This window comes from Cyrtonyx montezumae, unplaced genomic scaffold, assembly GCF_038088225.1.
Source record: "Cyrtonyx montezumae isolate F1298 unplaced genomic scaffold, pur_monq_1.0 scaffold_21, whole genome shotgun sequence".
Classification (NCBI taxonomy): domain Eukaryota; kingdom Metazoa; phylum Chordata; class Aves; order Galliformes; family Odontophoridae; genus Cyrtonyx; species Cyrtonyx montezumae.
In genome coordinates, this window is record NW_027071948.1 from 640,765 (window position 1) to 660,399 (window position 19,635).

Here is a 19,635-nt window from a genome sequence, read left to right on the forward strand (position 1 = left end):
CCGCACTTCCCGACCCGGGCCGTGCCCCGAGCCCCGCACCGCCTCCGCCGCCTCCAGCCGTCCCTATCGCCGCGTGGCACCGTTGTGAGGGGGTGGGGGGGGGGGGATGCGGGGCGGTGCGGAGCGGTGCGGGGCGTCCCCCCTCCCGCAACGGCGGTGGTGCGGTCCGGGAAGATGGCGGCGGGACGCGGCGGGAGCGGTGAGTGCGCGGCGGGGTCGGCCCGCACCGTACCGCCACGCTCCGCGCCGGGCACGCGCCTCGTGCGGGTGCCGGAGCTGTCAACGTATGGAAGGGCCCCTATAGGTGCGTGCCGCACTCGGTGCGGGTGTGCGCTGAGCGTTACCCCGCGCACACGGAGTGCGGAGCTCCCGGTAGTGCCGTACCGGGAACGGCGGCACAGCCCCGGCTCAGCAGCCGTCCCCACGTCCGACCCGCTCACGCTGCCCTGGTGCGGGTCCCCGGGTTGGGGGGGGGGTACCACCGGAGCCGTGCTGCTCCGTCGCTTGGCCGCGTTCCCCCTCACTGTGCGTGATTTGTGTCCCGGCAGATGCCTGCGGGAGGAGGTGACCCGTGGGGTGAGATGGCCGAGTGGGAGCGGCTGTTCACGCAGAGCCGCGTTGTGCCCCCGCACGCGCAGCGCGGACACGGTGTGCCCGAGCGCTCGGTGCCGTTCCGGTGCGTCCTGAAGTGCCTCGAGGGTCCCATCGTCACGCAGGTACAGGGGCTGAGAAGCAAAAAGGACGGCGCTGGCACTGGGAGGGAGCGGGCACCAGCAGCGCCGTGCCGAGCAGAGCTCAGATCTCTGCTGCTTTTTCTTTGCCCTGGGGTCCTTGGGGTCCCAAATCTCCCGGTAACAAAGTGCGGGTGGGTGAGGAGCCGCGTTCCCCACGCACCCCCCTCTCTTGCAGCGCTCCCCAGCTGAGCTGCAGCTGCGCCTGTCCCTCTTTGATGCCGCCCACCGCCACTTCTTCGGCCGCACGTGGCACGGCAGCACCCGCACCCCCCGCAGCCCCCCGGGGCAGCCCCACCGCGTGCTCTTCAATGAGGTACGGGCGTCGAGCTCGGTTGGCTGCGTGCATCGAGGCTGCCCGCTGGGGCACGGTTATTAATTAGGATGTGTTGTAACTGGGCGAGGCGGTGCCGTGCCTCCGTGCCGGCGGCAGGGTGCACTGTTCCTTCAGACATGGGTGGGCCGAGCAGCAGCTCTGGTTGAGGTGCTGCTGCTGCATGGAGCCCGGCTTTTATCCAGTGGGGTCCCCGCTGAGCACGCTGCCCTGAGGCAGAGCCTTGCACGGGTCCCTGGGTGTGCTCACAGCTGTGCTGGGGCTGCAGGCCCAGCAGCCTGAGCATGGGCTGTGGCTCTGTCTCGTTCTCAGGATGCTGTCTAATTATAGCCTTTATTTCCATTTCAATCACTGCGTTGCACCGAGGACGGAGTTTAGCATAGATCAGAGCCACGCTCCTTGATTTATTTAAATCTCTAATGGCATCTGAGGGACATTGGCATATGCATTTCGTCCTGGGGTGTTTGAATCATCACTCAGCCTGTGTTCAGTGAATAGAGACAGGGGGAACTGTGGCCTAAAATGCTGCCAGGAGAGAGGAGAGCAGTGCTGCTCCACGTGCTGCGTGAGCCCACGCGTGGGGCACTGCCCCTGTGATGCAGATGGCACCAGGGTGTGGAAATGGAGCTCCTCACCCCTGGTGTGGCTCTCACCGGGTTCTTACTGCACGGGTGGAGGGTTCAGAGGGGTTGGAAGTGTTGCTGAGGCTGTTGTTGGCCTTTAGGAGATGCTGCGAGCTTGTATTTTTACAGCGGGTGCACTTCAGAGGCTCCTGTCCCCGTGGAAGTCGTGGCATCAGTCTCTTGCAGCCTGGCCACCTGTCAGCAGCCGCTGGTCGTTATCTCAGCATTTTGCAGTAAAAGATAATAGAGTAGTGATTTATTTCTCCGGGATGATGTGTTAATGCCTCTCTCTGTTATCCCTTCCTGACAGTCCCTGATTGCAGCAAATGTTTTCTCTGGGACACCGTGCTGTGATAATGAGGCTTTGCTGGAAAGGTTGATGCCACTGTAAATCCCATCCCGGGGAGGTGATGGCATCCTGTCCCCCCCCCAGCCCTGTGCTGTGGGTTTGGGGCTCCTGCAGCCCGTGGGAAGCTGGCATGTTGTGTTAGCCAGACCCAGCAGCGTGCATCAGCATCCCCTCCTGGCTCCTTCTGCCACATCCTCGCTGGGAGCTGCCAGCCCTGAGCGTCCCCTCTCTCCCATCTCTCCCCAGGCCGTGTATTTCCACACCTCGCTCAGCCACCCCAGCATCGTGGCCGTGGTGGAGGTGGTGGCCGTGGTCCCCACCCCAGAAGGGCTGTCACGGGCCGTGTCCTGCGGTTTCGGGCTCATCCCACTGTTTGACAGCAGGCGAGAGCCCTCAGACCTGGCTGCCAAGGACAGAGCGTAGGTACTGCCCGTGGGGGCACTGCGTGGGCCTCACGTGGGAAGCTACAACTGCTTCACCTTCGGTTTCAGGCTGAAGCTGTACCACGGGACACCACGTGCCTTGCTGCACCCGCTTCTCCAGGACCCTCCAGAAAGTAAGCAGCTGCACACGGTGCATGTCCTCCCTTTCTTTGAGGTCTGTGCCCTTGCAGCACTGAGCAGAGCGTGCCTTGTCCTTGGGCTGTGTGTGGCTGTGACAGAGGCGATGAGCACGCGAGCCTGGGATCTGATGCAGAAAATAACTGCTTGTTTGAATGTATGGTTATTACCTTGGCTCATCTTGAGAAGCGATATCCCCATTGTGCTGTGGAGCAAAGAGGAGATTCTGTGCTGTTTTGGTTCATTTCAGGGGAAATGTGTTAGAAATGCTTTTCTAAGCAATGTAGTGGAAAGAAAATGTCAGGGTTATGGGTTCCCTTTCCAGAAAGACGTGTTGGGTTTGGAAGCTGATAGCTGTGCTGTCACAAAGTCACCTTGTGTGTGATGCATTGCCGGGGCCCAGCTGCACTGCTGAGCACTGGGGACAGATTTGGTGCTTGTCCTGTGCTGATGGGTCTGAAGGGTGTGGGAAATATGGCAGCTCTGAGTCTCCCCACGGCTTTCTGTCACTTCATAGCGTTTGCTTTTGTTTAGAGAATAAATACATGACAGTGATGGAGAACAGCCACCTGCAGTACACCCTGAGGCCCCATCCACCTCTGGTGAAGATACGTCACCTCCTTCCCGAAAACCTCCTGGTGTCCAGCCTGCAGAAGGTCCCTGGCCTGCTGCCTGCACATGGGAGCACAGGTGAGGGCCCCTCATGTCCCACTGCCACCACTGGATCTGTGGGGTGATGCCGTGCTGCCCGGGGCTGCTTCTGCTCATGCAGCCCTGTGGCCATGAACGTGAGCCTGTGCTGCAGGCACACCTCTGTCAGTGGATCAGGTTGTAGGTCCTGCTGCTCTCTTTCAGCTTTAAACCTCTCTTCTGTGCGCAGTGTTAAAAGCAGCCCCTGGAGCAGCTGCTTTCCACTTGGGCAGAAATGTCACGGGCTTCTCCAGAGCTCCCCCGTGGTGGAGGAGCAACGTAGCATTTGCATCCAGCCCTGAAGTGTGTCCGTGTGGCTTCTTTTTGCTCTCTTCTCCATTAATTGCTTTGCTCCTGGGAAACTGTGAGGGTTAAATAATGGGTGGTTCAATTAGAGCCATTCAGAGGAGTCCTAGGAGGAGGCAGTGCAGCTTGGCTCAGCTCGTCCTGGTTGGCGGTGGTGCTCTGGGCAGCCGAGAGCTGGTGGGGCCGAGCTGCTCCTGCACGCAGCCCTCTGAAGCTCTGCTGTACGGGTGCTGGCCTCGATGGAGTCGGTCTGGCAGAAGTGATGTGATCTGGAAGTTTGCAGAGCAGAATGGCACCGTTTGGTGGCAGTATACTCCTCATCCTCCTGCACGCTGCTGCTCGGGGCAGGCAGCAGCACAGCACAGCGTTCCCATCTTGTGGCTGTCGGGAGAAATCCTCTGAAATCGTGCCTGATTTGCTCCCCCACCGCATGGCACTGCTGGCTGGGGATGCTATCCGTTGCAGTTGTTGCCTACAGGCCTGGGCTGCCCCCATCGCAGCGTGATGCCGTTGCTGTGTGTTGCTGCAGGTGACAGCTTCCTGAAGCCGCGGCTCATGGGGACGGTGCCCTGCTACCTGGACCAGCTCTGCGTCCGCCTGCACCCTTCCCTGGAGGGGTTCGAGGAGGAGCTGCTGGAGCAGCTGAGCAGCGACCGCCTGCTGAAGGTAATGCCCGGGAATGGAGCGGGGAGGGACGAGCAGTGTGTGCTGCTCTGTCCTCAGGTGGAGTGGGAGCGTTCGGATGGGTCGCAGTGCAGCGCTCGTTCCGCTTCGTGCCCCGTGTTCCTGCTGCTTTGCTTCGTGGATCGGTGGGGATGAGCACACAGGTGCTGTGTGTGGGGCGTGCTGGGTGCTCGGGCCCTAATCAGCACAACTGGGCTTGGCTGCTCTCAGTAAGGCAAAGATTTAGGGCCTCCCTTGGCACCAGGCAGACGGTCCCTCCGAGTCCTGTGCCACCGCACATGCACCGAGTGCTCAGCCCCGAGCTGTGCTGCGTAGGACGACAGCAGACGTGTGCCCCAGGGCCCGGTGTGGGCTCAGCTCCTGTCCCCCCCCATGGCAGGAGGTCGGCAGCGTGCTGTGCGTGCAGGAGCGGCGGCTGCGTGTCGGTGTGCACAACGGGCTGTGCTTCGTGCAGGCCCCGCAGGTGGCCGTGCTGCAGCCGTTGTCTGAGGTGGCCCGGGGACAGCCCACCAGCGCCAGGTAAGGGACCCGCAGGCCTTGCCCCGCTGCCTGCAGGGTGCAGCCTTCCTCCTGCTCCTCCTCCTCTCCCCGCAGTGCTGCGGAGCAGGCCCTGCTGCTGCGGAGCCGCCTGCAGCTGAGCGAGATGGTTCCACACCCGGCGTTCAGGGTCTGCTTCCAGCTGGAGTATGTCATCTGCACCTCAGCCAAGGTAAGGCTTCTCCAAAGCCATCCTGCTGGCTTCAAAAATGCTGGGAATAGTTTCATTAGAGCGTTTTCAGCCCCTCCTGCAGCCTCCTGTTCCCAGAAGAAGGCGCTGCTGGTTTCTGCGGAGCAGAGCTGCTGTGCCCTGGGCTTCAGCTGACCTCAGAGGGTGGAGGTGCAGTGTGAGGGTCATTGGTAATGCACTGAGCACCTCCCACGTGCAGAGCTTAATCCCAGAGCTGATTGCTGCTGTAATTAGCAGCCGGTGGGAGCTGGGCACTGATTGCCAGGGCCGGCAGTGAGCTGGATGTTTGCCTCAGGTCTGCACCCGTTTGGCTTAAGGAGAGGCTGCTGAGGTGCTGGGGTAAGAGGAACCCTTCGGTGTCTGCTCTGTTTGGGTTTCCTGTCTTTGGGGAGAGAAATAATGCAAAAATATACAGCTTAGTGCAGAGAGAGGGCTGCAGCTCCTCAACTCTGCTCTGTCCTTGCTGCAGATTGCAGCCAAGCTCTCGTTGCCTGGTTGTTGTGGTGGGGATGGATCCCTGGTGGTGTCTGCTGGTGCTCTTGGGCCCAAATGTTCTCTGGAGGCAAAGAGAGCTGAGGAAGGGCCGTGCTGCAGGAAGAAGGAGTGGTGGTGTTTTTATTGGGGCTGAATATACCCAGAGGGTGGGGAAAAAGATGGTGTTTTTGGGGATTTACGATGTTTTGCTGATCCATAGCACTGAAGTAGAGTCCCTTGACTAATAAGTGCCCTTACCCTGAGCGAGATCTCACAGCCTGCCGGGGCAGGGATGCATTTTGCCATGTGCTCTCCTGCAGGCTGTGTCTGGCAGCGTGCTGGGCCCAGCAGCCACCATGCACACGGTGCGCTGGGCACTCTGGAGCCCCTTCGTGGGTGCCAGCTCCTCCCCGGTGCTGCTGCCCCTGCGTGGCAGTGCCCATCCCAACCCCGGGCAGAACCTGGTGTACAGGAACCCCGCGGACAGCGAGAGCAGCGAGCAGGTGAGGGCTGCTCCCCTGGCCCTGGGAGCAGCAGCACGAGGATGTGTGTGGATTCCTCTAGGAGTATTCCTGCTTGAAAACCGCAGGTGAAGCGCATTGCGTCGGGTTCTGTCCGTTTCCACGTCTCCACCGATGCAGAAGATCGTCTCGTAACTGCTGCAGACATCTCAGGCAGAGCTGGGAAGGAGCTGCAGGGGTCACCTACACCGCTGCTGAGTGAGTGCTTTCCGTGCTGCTGCTGTTTGAAGCACGCAGCGTGGCGGTGCTATCCGCTCTGTGCATGGCTGCAGGGAGGGGGGCTTGACGTTGGTTGGATTTCCACCCCGTTATCAATCCCACCCGTGCTGTGGGAGCAGAGCCACGTGCAGGATTCGTGCTTCCCTGGTGCTGGGTCGCTCTGGTGGTATTTGGGTCCCAGCAGCACCGCGCTGCCACTCGTGTCTGTGATCATAATCCTTCCAGATGGCCGAGGATGGGAGAGGTGTCAGTGCTGGGCTGTGAGTAATAAATAATCTCGTGGAGCTGCAGCTCCTGGAGCGTGACAGCAGCACTCCTCAAATGTGGGGGCAGGAATCGGGCTGCATGGCACACGAGGGCAGACGGAGGCGTGCCCAGCACTCATCTGTGTGGTCTGGGAGATGGAAAGGACTTCCTTTGCCCCCAGGGTTTGGGGTTGGGGTCTCCCCAGCCCTGATGAGTGGGAACAAACCCATAGGTCTGCTTCCCTCTGCGCTTCCCACCCTGCGGCGTCGGGCTGGGCTCGCGCAGCTCGTGCAGACGATGTGAGCTCCCGTTTAAACGTCAGCACGCAGCCCGCTGCCGTGTTAACGTGCTGCTGCCACGAGGTGGCACCGCGGCTTTGCTGCGGGATGGGAGCCCACGACGGCACATCCAGCCCCGGGCTCGCTGCTCTCCGGGGCTGAGGTTGTTGGTGTCATGGGTTTCACAGCGTCATCTTCGAGGGTGAGACGAAGCAGCTGAGCTCTCAGTGCTGGAGTCTGTGGGCTGTGCTGGGTGAGGCTGCCAGCAGCGTTGCTGCCGGGCGTTTCCTTCGTGGTGTCGCTCGGAGGAGCTCACGGATGTGCTCCCATTGGTGTTGGTGGCAGGGAAGTGGATGTGAATGCAGAGTGATGGGGACCCTCTGACCCAAAGCATGGGGTTTGGAGGCACGGGGCTCCCCAGCCTCGCTCCTTTCCCCTAGGGAAGGGGTGTGGGGGCTTTGCTGTGCATGGAGCTGAGTCTGGGGTCTGACAGATGGGCCAGAACCCTTCTGCTGTGCCAGCTGCTCCTTGTACCTCTGTGCCCTGTTGCTTTAGCCGCAGCCAAAGCCATTGCAATTGAAAGGAAACAGAGGCAGAGGAAAGAAAATATGGGCATAAGGGAAACAGGGTGATTTCCATTGGACAACGGTGGGAATGAAATAGCTGAGATAGACGTGGTTGGGAAAGCAAACTAAAGTCTCAGCATTGCCAGAAAACATCTGTGTTCCTGCTCTGCTGTAAAGGATTTGCTGCTTACTGGAACAGTGAGTTCATCCGTGCCAGTGAGCAGACCAGCCAAATATAAACACAGTAAAACTCAGAGCGTTTGGGGGCATGAATGTACGAACAGATGAAAGTAGTGACAAGAAATAATGGAGGAGCTATGAAAACCTTAAGTATCCTAAAAACTTTCACGTCTCATTAAGCAATCCACTTAGCCAGTGCCACATGGCTTTAAGGGAAACCGCAGCTCTGTCTAGAGATGGAGGAGCTGTGTTTTTACAACAGGAAAACTCTTGCTGGCAGATTCGGCCTGATTCCCAGCAAAAGAAGCAATGGATGTGGCTTTATTGGGGAAAATACACCAGGCAGGTGTCTAGGAGGCAGCAGGCTGAGCCCATCCCTGGGCAGTGGGGCTGGGCTGGGGCAGCTCGTGGCCCTGTGCTGGGTGCTGCCTTCCCTGAGCTTCTCCTGTGCTTCTCTGCAGGTCCACGCTCCGTGCTGCGCCCGGCAGCGTCCACGCGGGGACCAGGGGTGAGTGCTGCACGTGCTGTGCTGGCACTGTGCTGGCAGTGTTACCTCGGGGCTTCTCTGGGGTTTTTCTTCCCCTGGCTGTGTGCTTTCCCCACGTGGTTGTGTGACTGAGCCCCGTGGGCAGCAGGCAGCTGCATCCCCACGTCGTCCTCCAAGTCCCATTGAGTGCTGGTTTTCAGGGCCACCGTGGCTATGTAACACATGCATGTGTGCAGTTAAAATCCAAGCTAGCAGAGGGAGGAAAGCAAATTCTGTGTATGATTTGCTGGACAAAATTCTCCGAGCTGATTTCACACCCCAAATGTATTTTTAAAGACGGTTCTGGGTTTTGACAACCCAGATTTGCTGGGCACTGCTGTCCCACAGTGCGTGCCAACAGCGATGTGCTTCATGGAGAGCTATCAGGATTTAAGACAGCTATAAATACCCGAATCTTGTTGCAGGGATCAATGCACGCAAATAATTTTTTGATGCGGTGAAGTGCTTCATAGGGCTGCGTGAAACCGTTTGATCTTTCGACTGCCTTTTTCTGCTCCTCCAAAGAGGAGGAAGTGCAGCCAGGCTGCTGAAGCAAGAAGCAGAGGTGTGAAGCCACAGGCAGCCAAGCTGTGCCGCTCCTCAGCAGAGCAGGGACACTGCTGTGCCAAATCTCGGAGCAAACAGCATCTGAGCTGCACGGGCTGCTGGCAGAATCTGTCCTGTGGAGCCTTCCCGCGGTGCAGTGTTGCTTTCACCGTGTTCATCGCAGCCTCTTCCCTTCCAGCTGTCTTTCTCTCAGCTGTCGGCCTCGCCACGGGGCAGGGATGAGTGCTCTGTGCCACGTGGCAGCAGTGCCCCAGTGCCCCGGCCCCGCAGCGTGCACAAGAATGGCTGTGCCAAGCTGGCTGCTGGCATCACACACCTGGAGGCCGAGCTGTGCCCCGGCTCCCCGCACATGGATGCCTCTGCCAGCGAGCTCCTGCAGGAGCTGCCCTTCGCACCAACGCAGCCTCCCATTGCGGCCGTGGGGCTGCCCAGCAGCAGGTGAGGGCTGTGGGGCAGAGCTTCTGTGGGTTGGTGCCACCGTTACACCGAGTCAGCCCCGTTTCTCTGCCCGCTCCAGCACGGCGCTCAGCCGTGCCTCGCTGGCCCTCGTGCACAGCGCCGGCTTCCCGGAGATCCTGGATGGCAACGAGGAGCCCGTGGAGGTCACGGAGCCGCTGGACCCCGCGCGCTTCAGTCCTCGCTTGGAGGAAGCAGATGCTCTGCAAAGCAATGAAATAATCCTGCAGTTCCTCGCGCTCAGCAGGTGAGGTCCTGAGCCTTGGCACGGGGCTGAAGGCGCCCGCTGGGAGGGAAGCAGTTTCCAGAATTGCCCGTGAGATGTTTCTGTGCCTGAGCAGGGGAAGCCCGTGGTGTTGTGCTGCTTCTCCCAATGCTACCGTGGAAGCAACGCCACGAAGAGCTCCAAAACGATATCGCTGTTCTCTGAGGCCACTCTTGCAGCATATTCCACTTTCTCTGTGGCATACATTGGCCACAAAGTGATATAAAACGAGTTAGTGCAGAGTTCCCCCTTAAATGCGTGTTATGTAGAGGAGCTGAGCTTGGAAAGCCATCCACGAGGGAGGCTTCCTCTCTCTGAAGCAGTGCTCACAGCTCTTCCGTAGATGGGGAAGGTAAAATGCTGCTTCTGCTTGGCTCCTCATCAGAGCATATGGCAGAAGACAGCTGCAATTAGGAGGCTTTTGGATAGCAAAGACAAACCATGTGCCCGCTGTCTTCAAAGCAGTCCAAATACTTTCGAATTAGCAATCTTCTCTTGTTCTTCTGCTTCTTGCTGGGTGAGGAGCTTACGATGCAGACAAGGCCTTACGAGCTGACTGAAACCACTCCTCTCTTGCTCCAGGGCTCCTCAGGACGCAGTGGAGGGGACGTGGCCGAGGACAGTGTTCCTCACCTTCCAGTTCTACCGCTTCCCCCCGCTCACCACGCCACGGCTGCAGCTGGTTGATGTGGACAGTGAGAGGGCAACTGGGTCTGCTGCACCAGCACAAATCCTGCTCCAGCTGAACAAGGACGGGACCCCGAGCTCTGGTGGGCTCTGCTCCTGGCGTGGTCAGCGTCCCCACGTGGCCACTCCAGTTCAGAACGGGGGGGGCTGTGGGGTGGTGGGAGGAGGAGGAGGAAGGCTGCCCTGCCTGCGTGATGGGGTTGGGTGTGCGGTGGGGGTTGCACTTTTGGCGGTGGTCCTTCACGTGGTTCATCAGCTTCTTTTTCTGAATGTGGGCTGTGCTATCCAAGGGAAGGTCGCTGGGGAGGGTGAAACATTTATCAATTCCGTTGGCATTTTTGTGTGGATGTAGGCATGCCTCCAGGCCGAGGCAGCGCGCTGCTGTCTGCGTCCATAGCAAACCTCCATTCGTTTATGTGGCACATAATTAAAACATCCTTCCCCAGCTGGAGTTATTGATGGCAGCGAGGGGTCCTGTACAGGGGTCCTTCCCAGTGCACGCCCGCTGCTGGTTGCTGAAGTTAAGCTGCACTGCACAGGAGAGGAGGGTGCTGGGATGCTCCACACCTGAAGTCCTGGCTTTCCCTGCTCCCTGTGACAGCGTGCCTGGGGAGCTGCAGCCCTCCATTGCTGTGTTATTTCTTGCAGGAGCCCCAGGACTGCAGCTGAGGTATGTGGTGGACCCCACCTTCCTGAGGCCCGGGGAGCAGCGTGTCTTTGTGCACTACCTGGCTGAGCACAGCCTGCAGATGGATGTCTGGGATGGGGACTCGCTGCTGCTCGTGGGCTCTGCTGCAGTTAAACTGAAGGTATGGAGCCCTTCTCCCCAAACCTTAATGAGTGCTAACGATGAGGGAGAACTGCGTAGCATGCAAGGGTTTCAGGACACGTCTGACTCTTCCTTCTGTCCCACGTTGGGATGCTGTTAGATTACCCTCGAGTCTTCAGTAATCAAGTTTTTATCAGCCACTCTGTTTAACGGAGTCCGATGTCAATCTGACAAGCCTGTAATCACAGGATTTGTCATCTTATCCTTGGAAGCGACGGCGGAGCATTAACTTTCTTCCCTGGAACTTCTGCTCTGCGCTAGGGCTTACTGGCTAGACAAATTAAAGCAGACCTAGGAAACGCAGAGACATCTTTATCCAGATCTCTTAATCTCTCAGATCTGAGTTGCCCCAGTAACTGGTTACCCTGACGCGTGGCTGATGGGTTGCAATGAGAAAGCTCCATCTGGGGCAGCTGGTGGGAAGGAGATGAGTCTGCTGAAGGTGGGAGATGGGTGCTGCTGTGCTGAGACCCACACAGAGCCCCCCTCTCGTGCACCCATCCTGCTGGCGATGGGTGCTGCCCTGTCCCTGCTTCCTCCCCAGCCCCTGCTGCGCCAGGGCCGGCCAGCTGTGAGGACACTGCACGAGCTGGAGGTGGCCACCACTGAGTACGAGCAGGACGTGCTGGCAGCGGGCAGGGACGTGCTGCAGCCCCTGGGTGTCCGTGTGGCTGTGCGGGGCCGCCTGCACCTCTGCCTGGCCAACGTCGGTGAGTGCCCCCTGGAACCTTTGTAACACTGCAGAGTGCTCCTTTCCTGAGACATCTGACAGAGGGATGGGGAGAGCTCTGAGTCCGGAGTGCTGTGATGCTCTGCCCTCCATCCCTGCTGTGCTGCAGGGTGGTTTGAGGGGGATGGGATGGGATGGGATGCAGGCAGTGATACTGAGGTAGCAGGGAGGGGATGGATGGTGGAGCCACCCATGTCAGAAAACAGAGGATGTTATTCTTCCTGGAGTGTACCGGGTACTTTGTTATGTTTAATTCACCGTCCTATAAATGTGCAGTGACTCCAGGTTTTAAACTCTTATCTTCAGAAGAAAGATTAGCTCCATTATAAGATATCTTAAATTGTCATTTTCCTGCTTTGCCTGCAAAAGGATGATAAGCTCCTGGGAAGGAGAATCTGAGATTCACAACCCAGAGAGAGAGTTTAACTCCAACCTGGTGAAGGAAGGGAGAAAGGAAGGATACGCTGTTCCAGGACGACAGCCGTCCTGTGATTTCTCTGTCCTTTCAAAGATGCCTTTGTTTTTCTTTCAAAAAAATCAAAACACCATTTGTGGGTTTCTGAGGGCTGGTGCCTTGGTCTGGAGCATTAAGAGGTGGAGCAGATTTGTGAGATGGGGTTCTGCTGAAACCTCACACGGTGTGAACAGAAACCTGAGCTGTTTCCAAAGGTCGGTGCTAAACCACTCGGGTGCCCCCGATGCTTTTCAGTAGGAAGCTGCTCTGTCACTTGGAGAAAAGATAGATGGAATGCAATAGCAATAGGATTGCAGAGGGATCATCATAAAAGGCAGAGAACATTGTGAGCAATGAGATATTTGCTTCCACTTTTTTTTTTTTAACTGTAAAGATCTGCAGTGGGAATAACATTTTCCAGTACGTTTTGTGACAGTTTAAGAGATCTGTGACAATTTAAGGGAAAAAAGTGTTGGAAGCTCTGATGAGTCAGAGAGGGTGAATCTGTGCTGGCTGTTGTCTTCCTGAACCATCGCCAGTGCTGCCTGCTCCGTGTCCTGGCTGGCTGTGACCTCCTGCTGTTGCCGTGTGGGCATAGCTGGATGTCCCTGAGATGGGGCTGACGCTGATCTCTGCCCTGGCAGGTCACCGCAGTGAGGAGACCCCTGTGAACCCAAGACGCCCGTCGCTGTCCCGCGCCCGCCTTGTGCCCTCGCTGGGCGGTGGCAGTTTGCTGTCCCCGCACTCCGCTGGGGGTGAGTCCTTCTGGGGGTGCTCAGCCCCTTCCTGCCACCCCCAGCCGTGCTGGGTCACGGGTGCCATCCTGCCCTGCACAGCACCGGTGATCTGAGCGCTGGCCCCGCAGGTGTCAGGGTGTCCCAGGCACGCAGGCTGGCCGAGCTGGATGGCGAGTTGGCAGCCACGCTGTGCAGCCACCGACCGGAGCAGAACCCGGACCCCCCTCGTGCCCCCCATGAGGCCATGGCCGTGCGGCAGCGCAAGCTCCGGCGCATGGCACTGCTGCGGCAGCGGGAGGATGTGGGATGGAGGATGCCACAGCACACGGTGAGGATGGCTGGGTGCCTGGCACAGCGTGCACTGCCTCTGGGCTCACGGTTCCCTCCGTCCCTGCAGGGCTGGCGTGAGCAGCGCATGCGGCAGCTGCGGGACCTGCAGGTCCTTGATGCCTACCGGGAGCGCACCAAGCACCACTGTATCTCCCAAATGCTCAGCCAGGCCATCACGGTCACCCACACTGTGTATGCCATGCTGGGGACGGCTGAGTTCTTTGAGTTCGCCCTGAAGAACCCCTACAGTGTCCAACACACGGTGACGGTTGAGGTCGACCACCCTGAGCTCAGGTAGCAGCCAAAAACCATCCCCACGTGCGTGCTCACAATGCCTGTGCTGGGCCCTGTCCCTGCTGCTGGGCCCTGTCCTGCCCAGTTTGCTGCCGGAGCCCCCTCCCAGCACGCATCCAGAGCAGCAGGATGGCACGTGCTGCCAACCAGCTCGGCCTCCCTCTCCACCAGTGTCATAGTGGACCCAAGGGAGTGGCGGCACTTCAAGGAGCTGACCCGGACATCCACCCCACTGGAGGAGGACATGTTCCACCTTCGGGATGACCTCCGGCCTCAGGTCTACCTGCGCCCCAAGGAGACCGTCCACGTGCCATTCCGGTACCAGACGTTCTCGGCAGAGCCGGCTGTGGCGGCGGTGCTGGTACGCTGGGAGCTGTGTCACGAGTGGTGGCACTGCCAAGGTAACACTGGTTATGTGTCGTGGAGCTTCTTCCAAAACCATGTTTCTTGCAGGGGCCCGTGGGGCTCAGCCAGGAGGAGGACACGGGGAGGATGCAGGAGGAGCCGAGGGCTGCGCAGATGAAGCCCATCCAGGTGGGGCTACAGAGAGGGCCGCGTGGGGCTGGAGGCTGCTGCAAGTTGGGGCTGCTTCCCAGCCCAAGAAACGGCAGTGCTGAGCCCACCACGCTGTTCCCATGCCTGGCACTGAGCTGCTTCACCCTGTCCCACCTCGGCAGGTGGCTTTCCGTGTGAGTGGGGGCAAACCCATCGCGTTGCTGCGGGTGAGGGTTGAGCCCCGGCCCCACGTGGTGGATCAGACCTTCCGCTTCTACCACCCCGAGCTGACCTTCCTGAAGAAGGCCATCCGCCTGCCGCCCTGGCACACGCTCCCAGGTGACCCCCAGGGCTCAGGTAGGAGGTGGGGGTGGCATCCAGAGGGCGAGCTCCCACCGTCGGGGCTGGTTTCTCTGCTTCTTCGCACCTTCAGGACTGTTCAATGATTTTGCTGTGGCCCTGGGGCTTCCTTGCTTTGCCTTTTATCCATCTGCTTGCGCTGAACCAGGATGACCCGGTTGTTCTCTGGTAGCTCAGCGTAAAGGATTCCAGTTCACAGCTGCGTGACGGTGTGGAGTGCAGCACAAAGGAAATGCTCAGTGTTACACGTGGTGTTCTCTGTCTGCAGGCGCTCCGCTGGGGATGCCGGGCGGAGAGCCCGAGGTGTACGTTCGCTGCAGTGACCCCAACGTGATTTGTGAAACCAAAAACCTGGTACCAGTGACACGTGTTGGTTTGCCTCCTCTCCTTCTGCTGTGCTTTGTTTCAGTCAGGCTTGTGCCCGTGGCAGCATCCTGATTTATCGGTCTGTGGGGATGAAATACAGGCGGTGATTAACCAGAATTGCCCTTTATTCCAATCAAAGTGGGCTGCACTGTTTTGGCAGTTTTGTTCCCATACGACCTGGGAGATGTCTCCCCAAACACTGCTCGTGTTGTAGTTCCTAGCAGGGATGTGTGAGGTCTGCAGGGCTCTTTTCTGCTGCTTGAGATACAAATGGGGAAAAAAATAAGTGCATGCCTAAATGCAGATAGTAATGAAGGGTAGTTACTAATTGCTAGTGCATAATCCAATGGTAATTGGATTACAGCTTGTTAGAAAACTTAGGGAAAATTTGCCACGACTTGATTATGGATGCAAACCTGGAACACAGTAGTCATTTGTGTCTTCTTTTGTAATTAAAAACACTGGAAGAGCTCAACCGCGCTGCATGATAACTTAATAACGTGGTTTTTAACTTGATCCTGACAGCATCTGCTGCTGGAAGTGGGTTGGTGGGGTTTTTTTCTTCATTAATAGAAAGGAAACCCTCGAGCCCTCATTAGTGAGTTTGATCTCTAGGTTAACTACTCTAACGATGCTCTGATTTCTGTGTGCAGGGTCCTGGGGAACCACAGGACGTCTTCTTAAAAGTAGCTGGAGGACCGAGCCCGCAGATCAAAAAATTCTTTGTTGCTATTTATACGTAAGTAATAGGAGCCAGATAAAAAGAAGAAAACACCCAGAGCACAGGAGGAGCGTTCCCATAGGTGTCCTCTTGCTTGCTGATCCCGAGCCCTGCTTGCTGAGCTGGGCAGGGGGCTTCCCAAAATACCTGTTTGCTTTCCCAGTCTTTTGCTCTAAGTAATGGTCTGTGTAGTGCTGTAACACGATGGAAAACAGAGAGAGAGTGGGGTAGCAGAGTCCCAGGCTGCAGCAAGTGTGAGGATAAGGCCGAGTACAGCAGCCACAGATAGAGAGGAAAAGAGCTGCTTACCCTCAGCTACTCAGGGATATCCAGTGAGAGACCAGCCCTTACAGGGGGGCTGGGAAGGGGTGGATCCTGGCTCCAGTCCTGATCACTCAGGTACACTGCATGCCTCTGGGCTCCCCTGGGCCAGCCCAGCCTTCCCACCAGGTGCTGCATCGCTGCTGTGAGCTGTGACTGAGCCTTTCTGCTGCAGCCTGCCCGCACGAGACAGCTTTTCTGTATCCAAGCCGAATCATTCACTCTGTAGGGCTGCAATTGCTCTGAAGGCATTCACCCGAGGGTCGGGGTTGTCTCGGGGCTGAGGGTACCCATGTGTTGCTGCAGGGACCCCTGGCTGGCCGTGCCTCTGCACATCTGGCAGTTCTACCTGCACTCCCTGCAGCGTCTGGATGTCAGCTGCACCGTGGGGCAGCTCGCCCGCGTGGCCGTCCCACTGCGTGGCACCCGCACCCTGCGCAGGGTGAAGGCGTTCTGCTCTCACCCCCACGAGCTGAAGGTGACACCCTGGGGTTCCCTGCTGGGGGGGGTTCGGGGTGCTGGGGGGGTTTGGGGCTGCTGTGACCCTTGGGAGAGCGATGGGTCCCATTTGGGGTTGGGAGAGATGCGCTGCCGTGGAGTATTTGTAATAATTACCTCTTGATTAATGCCATCGTGTGTAGGGTGGTTGGTATGAAACCCTCGAGGGCAAATTATGTGTGGTAATGAGACTATCTGAAGACTAATAATTCCTTTAGAAATTCATTTAGTCATCATTGTAAATGGGTGTAATCAAAGGAACAAAAACTCCATTACTGTCCCATAAACAAGAGCAAAAAAATCTCAGCTCTCAGAGAGGGTATTGCAAAAGGGAACGAATCCCGTTGAAGGGAAGGAGTTCTGCCACCACACGCATTGCTTTGCCTTCATCTCTCCTGACCTGGAAGTGGCCACCTAGGCAATAATGCCTTTCTGCAGCCCCAGCATGGCGTGCAGCCTGTTGCTGGTGGTTTCCCATTGATGTGTGACCCCGCAGCCTTGGCAGGCTCTCACCTGCTCCTCAAAAAAGAGGGGAACGCTGCGGTGTTGTGCACAGGAGCTGAGCCTGGGGACTGCCTGCACCCCGCGCTGTGCCATGCTGGTGGCAGCGTGCTGGATCTCACTGCAGTGCTCAGAGTGAGCAGTGTGGGTGGGAGGGGATCCCTCCAGCTGTGGGTGAGGTCTGCTTGCTGAGTGCAGGCTGCTGTTGGCGCAGCAGCCAGACCCGTTCTGTTAGTGTGGGTGGGATTAGACACTCCTATCATCGTGCAGGCTCCTCGGTGTAATCAGAGCTCATTGGTATGCTGAGCTGGGTGTCACGGAGGTGCAGGCTCTCTCCCAGCTGTTCCTGCCGAGGGGTGCCAGCCTGCCTTCCAAAAACGATCTGCACATCATTTGTCTTCATTTATTCCTCTGCTCCTGCTCGGGGGGGGGGGCTCCCCGGGATGCTGGCAGCAGCTGTGAGCACTCCTGATGTGTCCTCAACCTCTGTTTTAGCTTTTTGTTTCTTCACAGCATTAGGAACCGAGGGGTGAGGTTCAGGTGGGAGCCCTGCTCCTTTCCTCCGCGCTGTGTTTGCAGGTGGACCCCGCAGGTGTGTTCATCCTTCCTCCCAACGCTGTGCTGGACCTGTTTGTGGGTGTGAGGCCACGCCGGGCTGGCAGCAGGTTCCTCTACCTCAACCTGGTGGACGTGGAGTGCCACCAGCTGGTGTCCTCCTGGCTGCTCTGCATCACCTGCCGGCGGCCGCTCATTTCCAAGGTGCTGGGGGTCTGCGTGGTGATGGCTGGGCTGGGGGGCTGTGCCGTGCCCAGAGCCTGGGGCTGCCTGCTGCTTGCTGCTGGATTTACATCCATTTTTGGCACTGCTGTCCACCTCTGTGCATGAGGAGGGGTGTGTGCTGGGAGCTGTGCTGCTGGAGGTGGTTCAGCTGCGCTTTGGTCTTCGTGTGGGCACTGCCATTGTTCCCAGCTGTTGTGAGCAAGGATCCTACAGCCAATTTCTAAGAATTACTGACAGATTAGAGATTAAATGCCCTCTCTGAGTTAATCTCCTAAAGCAGTGTTGCAGAGTAACTCTGGGTCGCTTGTCTTTACCTGCCAGGACTACAGAGTGGAGTGTCAGTTAAGGACCTCTGGTAGAGCCAGAGGAGGGCTTTGTTTTCTGTGCGGGCTCTGCCCACGCTGCCTGTCCCTATTCCTGTTTCCCCATCTCACTTAAACACTGGAGCACACGTTTAGCCTTCCAGTGCCTGAATAATCTCACTGAAGACCATCCTAAAATACCTTTGAGCCTGTTTTGAAGGCAATTCCATGCTGAGGAATGTCAGCTCCGGAGCATACCCGGTTGTGAAATTAAAGTTACAGCACGCTGCTTTCTATTAGCACTGTGCTAGGACAGGGCTTCGCTCAAAGATAGAAAATTAGATTTCCCAGTTAATGTGTTCATTTTTAATATGTTTTCCTGGAACACTCGGTGCCGGGTGAGGTGGAGATCAGCATTTGAAGTGATGTCACACCGCTCCTGATGAGCGTGAGCTCCCCTCCCTGTGCTCTGCCGTGTTATCTGAATTAGCACCGTGGTTATCCCCGTGGAAATAAATTAATTAGTTGGAGCATTAGTTGGCCAGTCCCAGCTGCTCCTCTGGCCCTTTGTCACTCGGTCTCATAATTAGCTCTGCAGATGTAGTGATGCAAAGTGCAGCCCGAGGAGATGCCTCTACGCAGAGGTCGCTTCGCGTGGAGCTGAGTGGTGCAGCAGAATGGGAATGGCACAGAGGGCAGCGAGCTGGGCTGGGGGGCTCCATGGGTGCACGGCAAAGCAGCCCAGGCCCTGTGTGTGACCTCGGTGCCATCCTGTGTCCCTGCAGGCATTTGAGATCAGCATCCCTGCAGGCGGTGGGAAGGGCTCCAACAAACGCATCACTTACACCAACCCGTACCCCACGCGCAGGCTGTACTTCCTGGGCACCAGCCGGCCCGACCTGCTGCAGTTCAAGGAGGACTCCTTCGAGGTGCATCCCTACACACCCAGGCTGTGTGATGCTCCCCGTGCAGACCTCTCACATCCCTGTTCTGCTGCACGCAGGTTGCTGGTGGGGAGGTGTACACCATCGGCCTGCGGTTCGCCCCGAGCCAGAGCGTGGGTGAGGAGGAGATCCTGATCCACATCAACGACCACGAAGACAAGAACGAGGAAACCTTCTGCGTGAAGGTCATCTACCAGTGAGGCCGTGGCACGTGGTCCTGGTCCACCCACAGCACACTGTTTGCACTGGGGCAGTGTGCTGAGCTCCCCAATGAGCACAGCCCCCCACAGGTGAGGGACCTGTGCCTGCTTCTCACGTCACCCCATTGCGCTGTGGGGTCCCTCTGGCCCTGTGTGGAGCCCCACTGCAGGCACAGGGACGGGGCTGCCCTCTGCTCAGAACGCAGAGGAATGCGTTCACCACTGTGTGTGCCACAGCTGCAGAAGGTGGTCTTAATTTTTGTTAAACGTTTTTATATTTTAGGGGGTTTGAATCTTTTTTAACTCAAAGTTTGCAAAATATTTCCAAAGTATTTTTACACTCGACTTCAGGTTTTGCACAGACGAATCATCGTTTGGAGTTTTAGGTCAATAAAACTTGCTGCTTGGCTCTGACAGCATCGTGGCTTTTCCTTCTGCTGTAGGTTTTAATTTATCAGCCCCTTCCTACAGTGCTGATCTGCATTTGGCCTCGACGTAATGATTGGAAATCCACAGTGTTTCGCCGAGGAGAAGAGGCATTATGTAGAGGGGAAAAAGGAGGTGAGAACAGAGGTATGGAGTGAAGGAGGTGGAGGAGAGGGCTGGATTGCTGCTGGGTGGAGGCTGTGCGTGCTGCCCTCCCACCAGCGGTGCTGCTGGGCCCCAGTGGAAAAGGAAATGGAAATGGGAAGGTCCATTGGTGAGTTAAACAGTGCTGTGCTTCCAGGGAGCAGTGAGGTCACAGCTGAGCCTGTCATAACTGACCTATTAGTTTATCACTGCA

At 57.6% G+C, this 19,635-nt stretch overlaps 1 protein-coding gene across 1 annotated transcript; it reads left to right on the forward strand.

The window, feature by feature from the left end:
- Nucleotides 1-182: 182 nt before the first annotated feature.
- Nucleotides 183-19,244, forward strand: NPHP4 (nephrocystin 4). The gene is given in 28 exon segments (XM_065737899.1): nt 183-304; nt 549-716; nt 910-1,047; nt 2,284-2,456; nt 2,529-2,593; nt 3,132-3,287; nt 4,123-4,259; nt 4,657-4,986; nt 5,799-5,981; nt 6,068-6,197; nt 7,950-7,996; nt 8,760-9,019; nt 9,099-9,284; nt 9,885-10,072; nt 10,638-10,798; nt 11,363-11,528; nt 12,647-12,757; nt 12,868-13,067; nt 13,137-13,363; nt 13,535-13,724; nt 13,817-13,897; nt 14,041-14,197; nt 14,487-14,572; nt 15,238-15,323; nt 15,933-16,104; nt 17,205-17,384; nt 18,493-18,636; nt 18,711-19,244. Coding segments are annotated over 27 exon segments (4,263 nt in total). The 5' UTR covers nt 183-304; the 3' UTR covers nt 18,852-19,244.
- Nucleotides 19,245-19,635: the final 391 nt, after the last annotated feature.